At 42.3% G+C, this 11597-nt stretch overlaps 1 protein-coding gene across 1 annotated transcript; it reads left to right on the top strand.

The window, feature by feature from the left end:
• The first annotated feature begins 2339 nt into the window (after positions 1–2339).
• On the top strand, positions 2340–4178 carry LOC143605174 (uncharacterized). The gene has a single exon (XM_077081391.1). The coding sequence runs from the start codon at positions 2340–2342 to the stop codon at positions 4176–4178; it is 1839 nt and encodes a 612-aa protein (XP_076937506.1).
• The last annotated feature ends 7419 nt before the right edge of the window (positions 4179–11597 follow it).

Here is an 11597-nt window from a genome sequence, read left to right as displayed (position 1 = left end):
CCCAAACGTTCTCTCTCGAGACACCATCAACCGTCTCCCCTCATCCATGATCTCATCCAAATATGAGTCAGCCATCGACGTAGCTGCTCTAGTAACACTTACACTCGAACCCTGTGCAGCAGAGACCTGCACCTCTTCCACTTGATCCATATCCAAATAACCTTGACCTCCAAATACAGCGTCAAGATCTATATCCTCTGCAGCAGACACAACAGGCACAGCAGGAGCAGGAACAGCTTGAGTTGCTCTTGCCTGTCGCGGTTGAGGATCTCTGAACTCGTCCCCACCAGCAGGAAGATACTCTGGGTTAATTAAAAACCCAAACAGTGGAGTATGCCTGGGACGACGTTCAGGGTTGCTCCTCGCACTCGAAGTGCGGCATTGAGCAAATATACGTTTGCTCACAGATTCCACGTATCTTATCGGTCTACGCTGAGGTAGATTCGGAACGACATGGTTCAATATCATCTGGATGAACCGTGGGTACATAATGAACCGCTCCCGAGACATCGCCCTTCTTTGTCTATCAATCTCGTAGAAGACCATTTGACTGAAGCTATAACGTTTGTTATAGGTCAGTGCAGTCATTGCAGACTGCATGGTCGCACCCATACCGTCAGTGCCCGCCTTCCTCCCAGACATGCAAACTATCATAACGTGCATGAGGAAGCGCCACTGACCTAGAAGGAAACCCTTCCTCCTCTGGGTATCACCTAATGGACCAGAGTAGCCCATTCGGAGAAACGCTCCATCACGGAAGGGAGCCACGAACTCTGTAGGATCGTCACGAGTCTCTTCTCCAAACCGTAGCGCCACCCGGATCTGTTCAGAATTGAACTGAACTTCTTGATTGTTCACAGTCGCTCGCATGACCGGGGGCTCAACACGACAGTCGTATTCGACCGTCTGCCAGAAGTCTTCGATATTTGGTAGAGATATCGGCAGAGTGTTTGTTATGGCATGAAAAATCCTCGAGCGTAGGAGGAACGTTATGATCTCGCGGTAATCGTCCACACCGCTCGCCTCCGGGTCAAGTGTAATATACATATTGTGACCCGGGAAGAATTGACGTTGGTTATCACCATCGTCTCCTCCTGCACCACCAGCACCCGCTATCGCAGCCATATCTGCAACAAACTAAATAAGTTAGATAAACGTTAATAGATAACACAAGTTCGCTGGTTACCATGAGCGAAGTTGTGATAAACTCTTTATAGGCGAAGTTAAAGTTGAGGCGAAGTTGGTAACAACTTCGCTTCAGCTTTAAGTTCGTCTAATTAATATTAAGTAAAAATGATCTTAGGCGAAGTTAATGTTAACATCGCCTCATCACAACATCGCCTCAGGCGAATTTAAGTTTCGAGCGAAGTTACGGATAACTTCGCCTCAGGCGAACTTAAGCTTCAGGCGAAGTTACGGATAACTTCGCCTCAGGCGAACTTAAGCTTCGGGCGAAGTTACGGATAACTTCGCCTAAACTCTAACTTCGCCTGAATCTGAATCGGCGACAGTAAGGATTATGGAACAACGTGCAGTTGATATACACAGGTGCGGAATCCCTGTGTAGATCGTTACGGACGTAGAACACAAGCTCACAAACACACGAACACGATACGAACAAAACTACGTTATATTAATAACTCGAACCGTGTTACTTACAGACTCTCGACCTCACGTCACTTGACTCACTGAATTACACGTAAATTAACCAACTCGATCAACTACAAAACAGTAGACCGTAGCCTATATAAATACACGACAACTTCACCTCAGGCGAAGTTGTCCATAACTTTGCTCGTTCAACAAGTTCGCCTAGGCGAACTTGTCAACAACTTCGCCTAGGCGAACTTGTCAACAACTTCGCTTGGTTAACAAGTTCGCCTAAGCGAACTTGTCAACAACTTCGCTTTAACAAACAAATATACAAACAATATTACAGACTCGATTACAGACATTAGACATATGAACTACTGACATCTATGCACCAACACATAGAAGAAACGTTTGAAACTTTGAGAAGTATCAACATGAAGTTGAATCCAGCCAAGTGTTCCTTCGGAATGGAAGAGGGAAAATTCTTAGGAGTCATTGTTACAGGTGCGGGTTTTAAGGCCAATCCAGATAAAATCCAGGCGGTAGCCCGCATGCCTTCTCCTTCCTTCCTCCCTCAAAGAAGTGCATACACTCAACGGAAGATTAGTTGCACTAAACAGATTCTTGGCAAATCATGCAGCTAAATCTTACCTGTTTATTTCAACTTTGAGAAATTACCTCAAGAAGGCACATTCAAGTTCACCGTGGAAGCCGAACAAGCATTCCTGGAGGTCAAAAAATGCTTAATGGAGTTGCCTACCTTAACAGCACCACATGCGGGTGAACCTCTGACATTGTATTTATCAGCAACTGACATAGCCATTTGGGCCGTACTACTGACAGACAGAAAGAAAGTTCAAACCCCAATTTACTATGTCAGTAGGACGTTGACAGACCCAAAAACCAGATACTCGATGCTTGAAAAACTGGTTATGACGTTGGTCTATGCTGCCATGCGTCTCTGCAGATATTTCCAAGGTCATCCCATTAATATGTTAACATGGTACAAACTCAAAAATGTGTTAAGCAAGCCAGAATTGTCTAGGCGATTGGAAAAATGGGCCATCGAATTCGGTGAGCATGCAATTGAGTACAAACCCAGACCATCAATCAAAGGGCAAGTGTTGGTGGACTTCGTCACAGAGGTTCCGCAGCATAATGAAAAAGAATGTTTAATTGAACAACAGCCCCAAGTACCTCCTGAACAAGGGCAAGTTTGGTCATTGGTCACGGATGGAGCTTTGAGCAGCGAGGGATCTGGCGCAGGCCTAAGTCTAGTCAATCCCAAAGGCCAAGAGTTTACTTACGCCATCAAGTTAGACTTCAAGAGTACTAATAATGAGGCGGAGTATGAAGCCTTTTTGGCAGGCCTAAGAATAGCTAAGAAGCTTGGGGTAAAACACCTAGAAGCACGGGTGAATTCCATGCTGATCGCGGGACAGATCAACGGGACATATGAAGCAAAGAACGACGTAATGGCTTCATATGTATCACAGGAGAAGGATTTGATTATTCAATTCTCTTCATGTAAAGTAGTTCATATAAAGAGAAGCGAGAAAAAATCAGCGGATGCCCTTAGCAAGTTGGCTTCAACAAATTTTGAACACTTCGCTAAGGACATTTTCATTGAAGTCTTAGATCGTCCGTCCGTCCCGCAAAATCAGGTTTTGGTAATTCAGACAGGCGTTGAATCTTGGATGACGCCGATCATGGCTTATTTGTCATCAGAAGTCCTGCCGGCAGAGAAAACCACGGCTCGGAAGATAAAGCACAAGGCCTTGAATTACCAGATGAATGATGGCGTATTGTATCAACGATCCTTCCTCGGCCCACTACTCAGATGTGTGGATGCCGAGGACACGAATTACTTAATTCGGGAAGTTCATGAAGGCATTTGTGGTCTTCACGCGGGCCCAAGAATGGTCGTAGCAAAACTTATGAATGTCGGATACTACTGGCCGGGAATGCATTTGGATGTTGTACATGAAATCAAGAAATGTGATTCTTGTCAACGTCATGCTCCTAATACATTGCGACCAAAGAATGAACTTGTTCCAGTAACTTCCGCCTGGCCGTTCCAAAAATGGGCCATCGACATCCTGGGACCTTTCCCCGAAGCCTCGGGACAAGTCAAATTTTTAATCGTGACCATTGATTACTTCACCAAGTGGGTGGAAGCCAAACCAGTCGCATCAATTACGGCATCAAGTGTCAAGAAATTCCTTTGGGAATTCATAATTTGTCGATTTGGTCTTCCACTAGAGCTTGTGAGTGACGTTGTGACCCAATTTGCGGATAGCGGGTTACAAGAATGGTTGAAAGAACTTCATGTTACTCAGATTTTCACATCTGTGGCTCATCCGCAAGCCAACGGTCAGGTCGAACGAACCAACCGGACAATCAAAGAAGGGATTAAAGTGAGGTTAGGTACTAAACGAACAGGCTGGGTCGACGAATTGCCCCATGTACTTTGGGCCTTTCGCACCCACAAGTTTTCAAGTAATTCTGAAATGCCGTTTAGTTTAACCTATGGTACCGAAGCAATGATCCCGGCTGAAATCGGGGTTCCATCCGCACGACTTTAATGATCGATGATAACGACAAAGAGCTGCGGATGAACCTCAACCTCCTCGAAGAAAGGAGGGAATTGGCATCGATCCGCGAGTATAACTATAAACGCCAACTGCAGAAATATTATGACTCGCAGGTCCAAAAATGCACATTTGATGCGGGAGACTTTGTCTGCCGCAATAATGAAGCTTTCGGCCAAGAACTCCCATGCAAGTTGGCCCCAACTTGGGAATGCCCTTACAAGGTTAAACAAGTGTTATCCAAGGGTGCTTACAAGTTAGAGAAGTTGGACGGGACTGAGGTCCCTAGAACATGGAATGTGGCACAGTTAAAGAAATGCTACATCTAGCAAGTAATGTTATTTACTTTTTATATTTGGCCTGCGTGCCTAATAGACTAGTGAAGGACATGTAATGTCATTTCTTGTAATTTCGTTTGGCTTATGCCTCTTTTATGAAAAGTATATTAATCTCACATTCTAGTTTTATGTAATATACATATTCTGGTCCTTGTACCAGATGGGGTTCATATGTTCGTATAGCAGGGGTGAGGTAATCCTTTATTGAAAAATAAGAAGGTCCTACAAACACTTATATTATGAAGAATAAGACAAAGTGTACTGGATGAAACAAACTTCTTATATATGTGCAGATGGGATTACAAAAGATGTTAATTACAAGGAAGACGGACTTATGCAGTCTACAAAAATATAAAATTACAATGCTGCATCTTCGTCTTCCTCATCCTCTTGATCATCATTGCCAGTTGCAAGGAGCGCCTTCAGCTGTTCAACCCTATCTTCTTTGTCCTCAAGCTCAACGATTTGTTTTTCAATAGTGAACTTTAAATCGTCAAATGTCTTCGTCTTCTCATCAAGAATCTTGGCATTGTCCTTGCCATGCAAGACGTATTCCTCGAGAAGTCTATTTTCCTCCGCGAATTTAAAACCTTCCTTGAAACCTGTCTAGCGGTCAGCTTGAGAAGACGCAATCAAAAGACTTGCGAGACAATTACCAAGTTCATCGCCCTCCTGAATGTGGGCAATAACCTGTTAAAACAGCAAATATGAGCAACTGTTTTGGATATGATTATTTACCCTAATGGAATTCACAAAGAAGTGAGAATTACCTAGGGAACCCCTTCCGCCAACAACCTTTTTTGTCTGCCTCGGCTCGGACAAGATCCATTTTGTGGCCGGCACACTCCAAGGCTTGCTCACTGTTTTTGGCAGCAAGAGTGGCAAGGCGTTCGTCCTTAGAGGACGACTCAGCTTTCAGAGCCTCCATAGAGGCTTTACACTCATCCAATTGCTGCGGAAGAGCAGCGGTAGCGTCCTCAGAGATTGAGCGACGAGCCTTCTTAGCCTCTAATGCCGTCCTAACATCCGCTAATTGCCGCTCAGCAGTATCAGCAGCCAAGCGGTTATCTTTGGCTTCTTTCATAGCCTCAACGGCTTCTTTCTCCCCCCGGGCTGCTCTAACCTCCAAATCTTCCCAATTCATTCATGCCTAACTAGTCTCGACATAATTCTTGACTAGTGGAGACAGTGTTCGCTAGGCAGTAGGAGTAAGAGGTCAGTAACTCTTGGCGCGGACGCCCATGCTGACGCTCCCTCTCCGCTGGAGGAAGACCTCCTTACAGATATTCTAGACACACGTCCGCGTCAGAAAATGTTGAATCCTGGCGTAAGGACCAACACAGATGGGGCATCGAAAGTTCTTCCTCATTTTGGGACGTGGACGCTCGCGGACCACTAGCGAAGGAGCTAACCCCCCCTTGATATTTAAAACGAAAAGGAGCATGGAGAGGTTAAGAAATGACGGGGTCTTTAGAGTTGCCGTCTTTCTTACCTTCCAAGGGAGGGGTATTCGCAATAATAACCGGGTCTTGAACACCTGTCGGCGGAGACGTTGGCGGCGAAGCAGGCGGAGTTGACCCCCCTTGGACCTGAAAGGTCCTTAGAAGATTTCTCCAGGAAATCTGCAAAGCAATATGTCTTTGTCAACATCATATCTTGCAAAAATAGATACAATAATCAAAACTTATAAAATATTGAAGTTACCTGAATAAACATTTGTGGGTGCAAGTTGTTGAAGACGAGCTGCCAGCTTTGTCCTCTCGTGTTTCTGGGTAACGGCAGGCTTGGTGGATTGCACATTCCGTTTACCAAACACCTTGGGGGCACTTGCATCAACAGCTTGATGATCACCTTCGTTGACGACATCATCAGTGGCTCGAGCTATTGAGATGATCACCTTCGTCGACGAAACCTTGGGCTTCCCCTCGTGGAGGCTCCTGTACCACTCAGTGCCAATGGCACTTGATGTGTGCTTGCGCGTCTTATTAAATATGATGGATTAGATATTTAGCTTTTGCACAAGATCGTGTTTTAAATTTATAAAAGTGATTTCTACAAAGACTAAACACACATAAAATAGGCAAGTGTACCTATCGCATATGTAGAATAGTATTGGTAAGAACCAAGTATCGATCCGTGGACACAAAGGTTTCTAATAATAAATCGTTGCTTAACTTTAATCGGAAGTTTTAATCATTTTTGGAGTTAATTTTTAAACTTTTTATAAAATATAAATACTTATATATAATATATAGGTGACCAAGAGAAGAGATTCTAAACGGGTTGTTCAATTATGCGAAGGTTACCATCTAAGATCAAGAATCCACCCCATTTTAGCATTGATAATTAATATGTAGACATGTGATAACTTACCGTAGCAATATATGATAGATAACTCCTTAACCCAAAGTGAGCATCTTTGGCACTAAGGAGATAATATGCGCATTTTAAAGTCCACCATTTCCTAATGTCATACCATCTCAATGATGTCAATTTAAGTGGGCAAGTAGTTTCGTTAAGTAGAAAGATTAGGATTGACTTCAATTTCTCGAATACCAATTCTAACAACTTCGGGTGGTTGTAGTTCATCACACAACCTTCCCTTGGTTGATTTAAGTAGGTTATGACTACACATTCCGTTAACATATGGTTTCTTTAGCTAATTTGATATCCTAAGCAAAGCTATTTCAGATTACCAAGGTTTAGAAAAATACACCATAACTTATATCTCATCATTTCTAAGTACAATATAAGGATCCATGTTTCGATAATGTATCAAAGTATTTCTATCTTTCAAGAACATGAATCGATCATGAACGATTGCCAATGATATTGACAACCACCAACTTTGATTTAGTGATTTAAGATGGTGAAACATTTCTCATCAAAAGATAATTGTAACATAACCATGTACTTAAGTAAACTACATCACATGTCTTGATTAATTATCAAGTAAAACAAAGCTTCTTCATAGATTTTAGATGGTAAAAGGAGTTTAGCTCATAATGAGCATAGTGATAAACATTAAGATGATTGATGACAACAAATACATGATTAAACTTAGAACAATCTAACCAAATGCAGATGAATCCTTCTTCTTAATGATGGTAATGATGGTTGATGATGATGATTAGTGATGATGACCTCCAAGCCTTCAAACTCTTCACTAGATCTTCAAGGTGAGTGTTAGTTTGTGTTTTTATAAGTGAAAACCGGAGAGAATTCTTTTCAAGGCACACTTGATGAATGCAACATGAGCCACTATTTATAGGCAATCTGGGCGATGAGACACGGCCTCGTGCAAGATGAGCACGGCCCCGTGTATTTTTATGACATGTGCCAGATTTGTTTTGTCTTTTGTGTGAGGTGGCAACGGCCCCGTGGTTAGCAGGCACGGCCCCGTGGTTTTTAGTGACATGTGCTAAATTCTTCTTTGTCTTTTCTGCATTTCCGTCCACGGCCCCGTGCATGCTGAGCACGGCCCCGTGCTTTTTTACTCAGATTTTGTCTTTTCTCGTATCAGAAGTATGGGGGCGTGTTTCTTGAGGCATGGGGGCGTGTTTCTTTGTTTTCTTGTGTTTTCTTCTGTTTTTTTTCGCCTTTTTGCTTGTTTCTTCGTTTGAGGCTTGGTTTTACCTAAAATTATGTTTTATTATGATAAGTAGTCTTTTATGCTATGTTATTAGATAGAAATTGCAGTTTTTAGAGATTATTTGATGCCAAAAAGATGTGTATTTCTATGCACATCAAACATCCCTACACTTGAACATTGCTTGTCCTCAAGCAATCTTCTTATAAATGTTCTCTAAAAAACAACAAATTTAGATTATAGCTATTCTTAAGTGAGCTCCAAGAAGATGAAACAAAATAACCAATCTTTATGTTAGTGATAAAAGATAGAAAAACTTTTTTTTTATGAGTTTCCGTTTATGCAAAACGTCACGTTCTCACAATGTTCACTCACACTCGGTTTTATATCTGATTATACCTGTGATGTAGGTATGTGAACACTCTTATCCAAGATGTAACCTGTGATAAATAAGCTTGTAACAAGTTCAAATCTCCACCTTTTGAAGGGTTGCATAGATCGGAAGGTAAACCGTGGTTTTGTGTGAGTAGGGATTGGTATTTTGTGATGGTTCAAGGGTTAATGGTAAATACAGCTTCCACTATTTTCTAGGAGTTTTGAGATGTCTTCGATGGTTAGCTCCTTTTCCTTCGATTTTATATATATATATATATATACCTAATGACTCTTTTAAGGTCAGATCTTCAAGACTGGTTTTGTCGAGGATGTGGATTAATTTTTCCTCAATCCTGTTATGAATATAACTTCCAATTCTAATGGATCGTTCGGCTTTGAGCCTAGTAGCCCCCACCCTCATTAGCTCGGTATATTCATGCTGAGACTGCCTTTGACTTTTTCTACATCTTCCTTCGTGGGACCAGTTTCCGCAACCTAAGCATCGTTCATATCTTTTTGCTCTTCTCTTCATTGCGTTTTTGGAAATTCCACAGAATGGTGGTCTTTGTTCGTTTGGGCGCCACTTTTTCCTCACCTCATTTCTAAAGAGAAAGATTCTCTCCCTAAGTTCTGGAGGGCAACCTAGGTTTTGTTATGTGTATGCAGCAAAGGAAATTGAAATCAAAAGAATGCATTTCCAGTTCTTTAGGGTCTGCCGGTAAAAGACCAGTGTTGTATTTTACCGATGAAAGTGGATAGGGTGATCGGATTTTGGGTTTTGTAATTTTGATAATGGGTTTGATGGAATTGTGTAGATATTACCTTCTTCTTTATACAACGCTTCATTCGGTCTTGAAATGAAAAATTGGGACAAGTTCTAAATCACACGAAACATATGACTCACTCAAAGTTTCCGAAAAAAAATTTATATGGCATGAGGTTTGTCTCACTGTAACGGAGGAATTGGGTATTAACGCCATTCTCAATATTAAAAAATTTTCTTACTTTTCACTTTTATGCAATGATTGGTTATTTGCAAAAAAAAAAAAAAAAAATTCTTGGAATTCATTTTAGGTTTAGAATAATCTTTGTCTGCTGCAAAAATATTTGTTTTAGAGAATTTTTATAATTAGTTGGACAAATAATTGGTCAAGTAATTCCCCTCCCCACACTTGAATCTCACATTGTCCTCAATGTGATAAGATTCATGGAAATATAAAAATTCTAATTGAGTATTATGGGTAAAATGGAGAGTTACTTCCCTACGGGTTAACGAAATTTCGATAGAGCGCCCCTGTTTTTCGTCCGTTTTCCTGTTTTTGTACATGTATAATATAAAACTGCAAACATCCACAAACAACCAAGCATAACTACTGAATATTGGGTATGGAATCATACATCCCTTGCCCTATCGGGCCGAATTAGTACCTAATATAATGTCTTTGGCACCCACGGCCATAATAATATCCAAACCAACATAACACAAATAAACAAGTACGATGAAAAGTAAACTGTTCAAACACAAATAATAATAAGTTCATGAAGTAACACCAACCACGCCCGTGCCCATGCCCAACTACCTGTGCCGTCAGTCATCAGTTACCCGTGTCCGGGTCAAACTGTCCCCACTGCATGTCCATGAGATAGCCCAATCGCTCAATCTCTCGCCTCGTTGCTTCATACTCGGCTGCTCGCTGTGCATCGGAGGCAGCCATTTGCTCGTTGATCCTGTCAAACAAGGCGATAGTGTTAGTTGAGAATTGATCGATCAGTCCATAAATACCCTCCAAAGAGTATCGGCTATCATGTGATGAACTGGGGCCGGCCCCTGATGAAGATGGGCCTCCTGTCTGATGGTAGGTTCGGCGGCGGTGTTGTCTGGGCGGTGACTGTCGTCTCTCATGCACATCCTGTATCATCATCTACGACGAGTCTTCGGGGTCCCAAATTTGATTGTACTTGTCACAAAATCTCCACACACCCGGCTGATTTGCTGAACCATCTGCATGCTCTCACAGTAATCAAGGTTGAGAGCTATCGAGTCTGGGCTCGGGGTTCCTTCTGTATCTGCACCATAGGCTCTGTAGAGGTTGTAGATCCAGGGACCTCCAAAGATCGGGGTATTTCCTCAGGCAGTGGCATTTGACATGAAAAGCTTGCAGAATAGCATAGTGATATTGCATGGTATTTCTTTTTTATGCAATACAATGCCCAAAGTCCTTTAGGTTAATAACCCCTTCGCTTTGTCCTCGAGCTGTGATGGTATGACTCAGCAATCGGTGGATGTACCTCATCAGCGGGTCACGTAGTGCTGTGATCTTTGAAACGCTCGGCCTATAGCTTGCTGTTACATAACTCAACTGTTCCCAAGCTTCGTCCCTAATGGCACCTGCTTCAGCTTCATCATCTTCACCCTCATCTGTAAAGGTTGTTTTAGCCTCGTACCAAATGTTCGTGTCAGTTTCCTCGGACGTGTAAATACCCAAATCAATTTCCAGTTGGGTAACAGAAGTTGTATGCCAAATACCCCCACAACGAAACTCGATTGCCTTAGTATCCCACATGTCAAACTTTTTCTTCTTAAGGTTGAACGAAGCGAGGAATTCTTTTGTGAGTTCTGTAACCGAGTCCCCTGTTTGGTTAAAAACTCGTTTCCACGGTCCTGGGACGATGTTCTGATATCGGTCCCATTGGTTTACGTTTCTTAGGGTGTTCTCACATGCATGGAAGTGAGCTTCTGGATATCTGTTGTTAAGATAGGTTAATCTTTCGTTTGCTGCTTGGTCCTTTTTCTTGCGGTTTTCCGAAGACTAGGAACGCATGAAAATCTTCCCCATACTCAGCCATCTGCAAATTACACTTAAATTAGTCTATACTCACGAAAAATTGGCATTTTGCTGAAACAGGAAGTAAAGCACGACGGCGTGCTTTCAGAAGCACGGCCCCGTGCTGCTGCTTCTGGTTCAGTTTTCTTTCAAGTTTGACTTTTTGTGACCACGACTCGTGTTTTTTTTTTTGGGCACGGCTCGTGTTCCTAATACCGAATTTCTAACTTACTTAGACTCGAACCTTCGTTTCTAACCGGTTACATCAATTGGGTTTAACGGTTTG

The sequence above is a fragment of the Bidens hawaiensis genome, unplaced genomic scaffold (genome assembly GCF_021521415.1).
Source record: "Bidens hawaiensis isolate Kalapana, Puna unplaced genomic scaffold, B.hawaiensis_p1.1 tig00068472_1, whole genome shotgun sequence".
NCBI lineage: Eukaryota > Viridiplantae > Streptophyta > Magnoliopsida > Asterales > Asteraceae > Bidens > Bidens hawaiensis.
The sequence above is the reverse complement of the archived record's forward strand: the minus strand, read 5'-3'. Positions and strand labels throughout refer to the sequence as shown.

Bases quoted from the DNA above. Each gene is read 5' to 3' on its own strand.
- LOC143605174 (XM_077081391.1), top strand. From the start codon at position 2,340: ATGGAGTTGCCTACCTTAACAGCACCACATGCGGGTGAACCTCTGACA.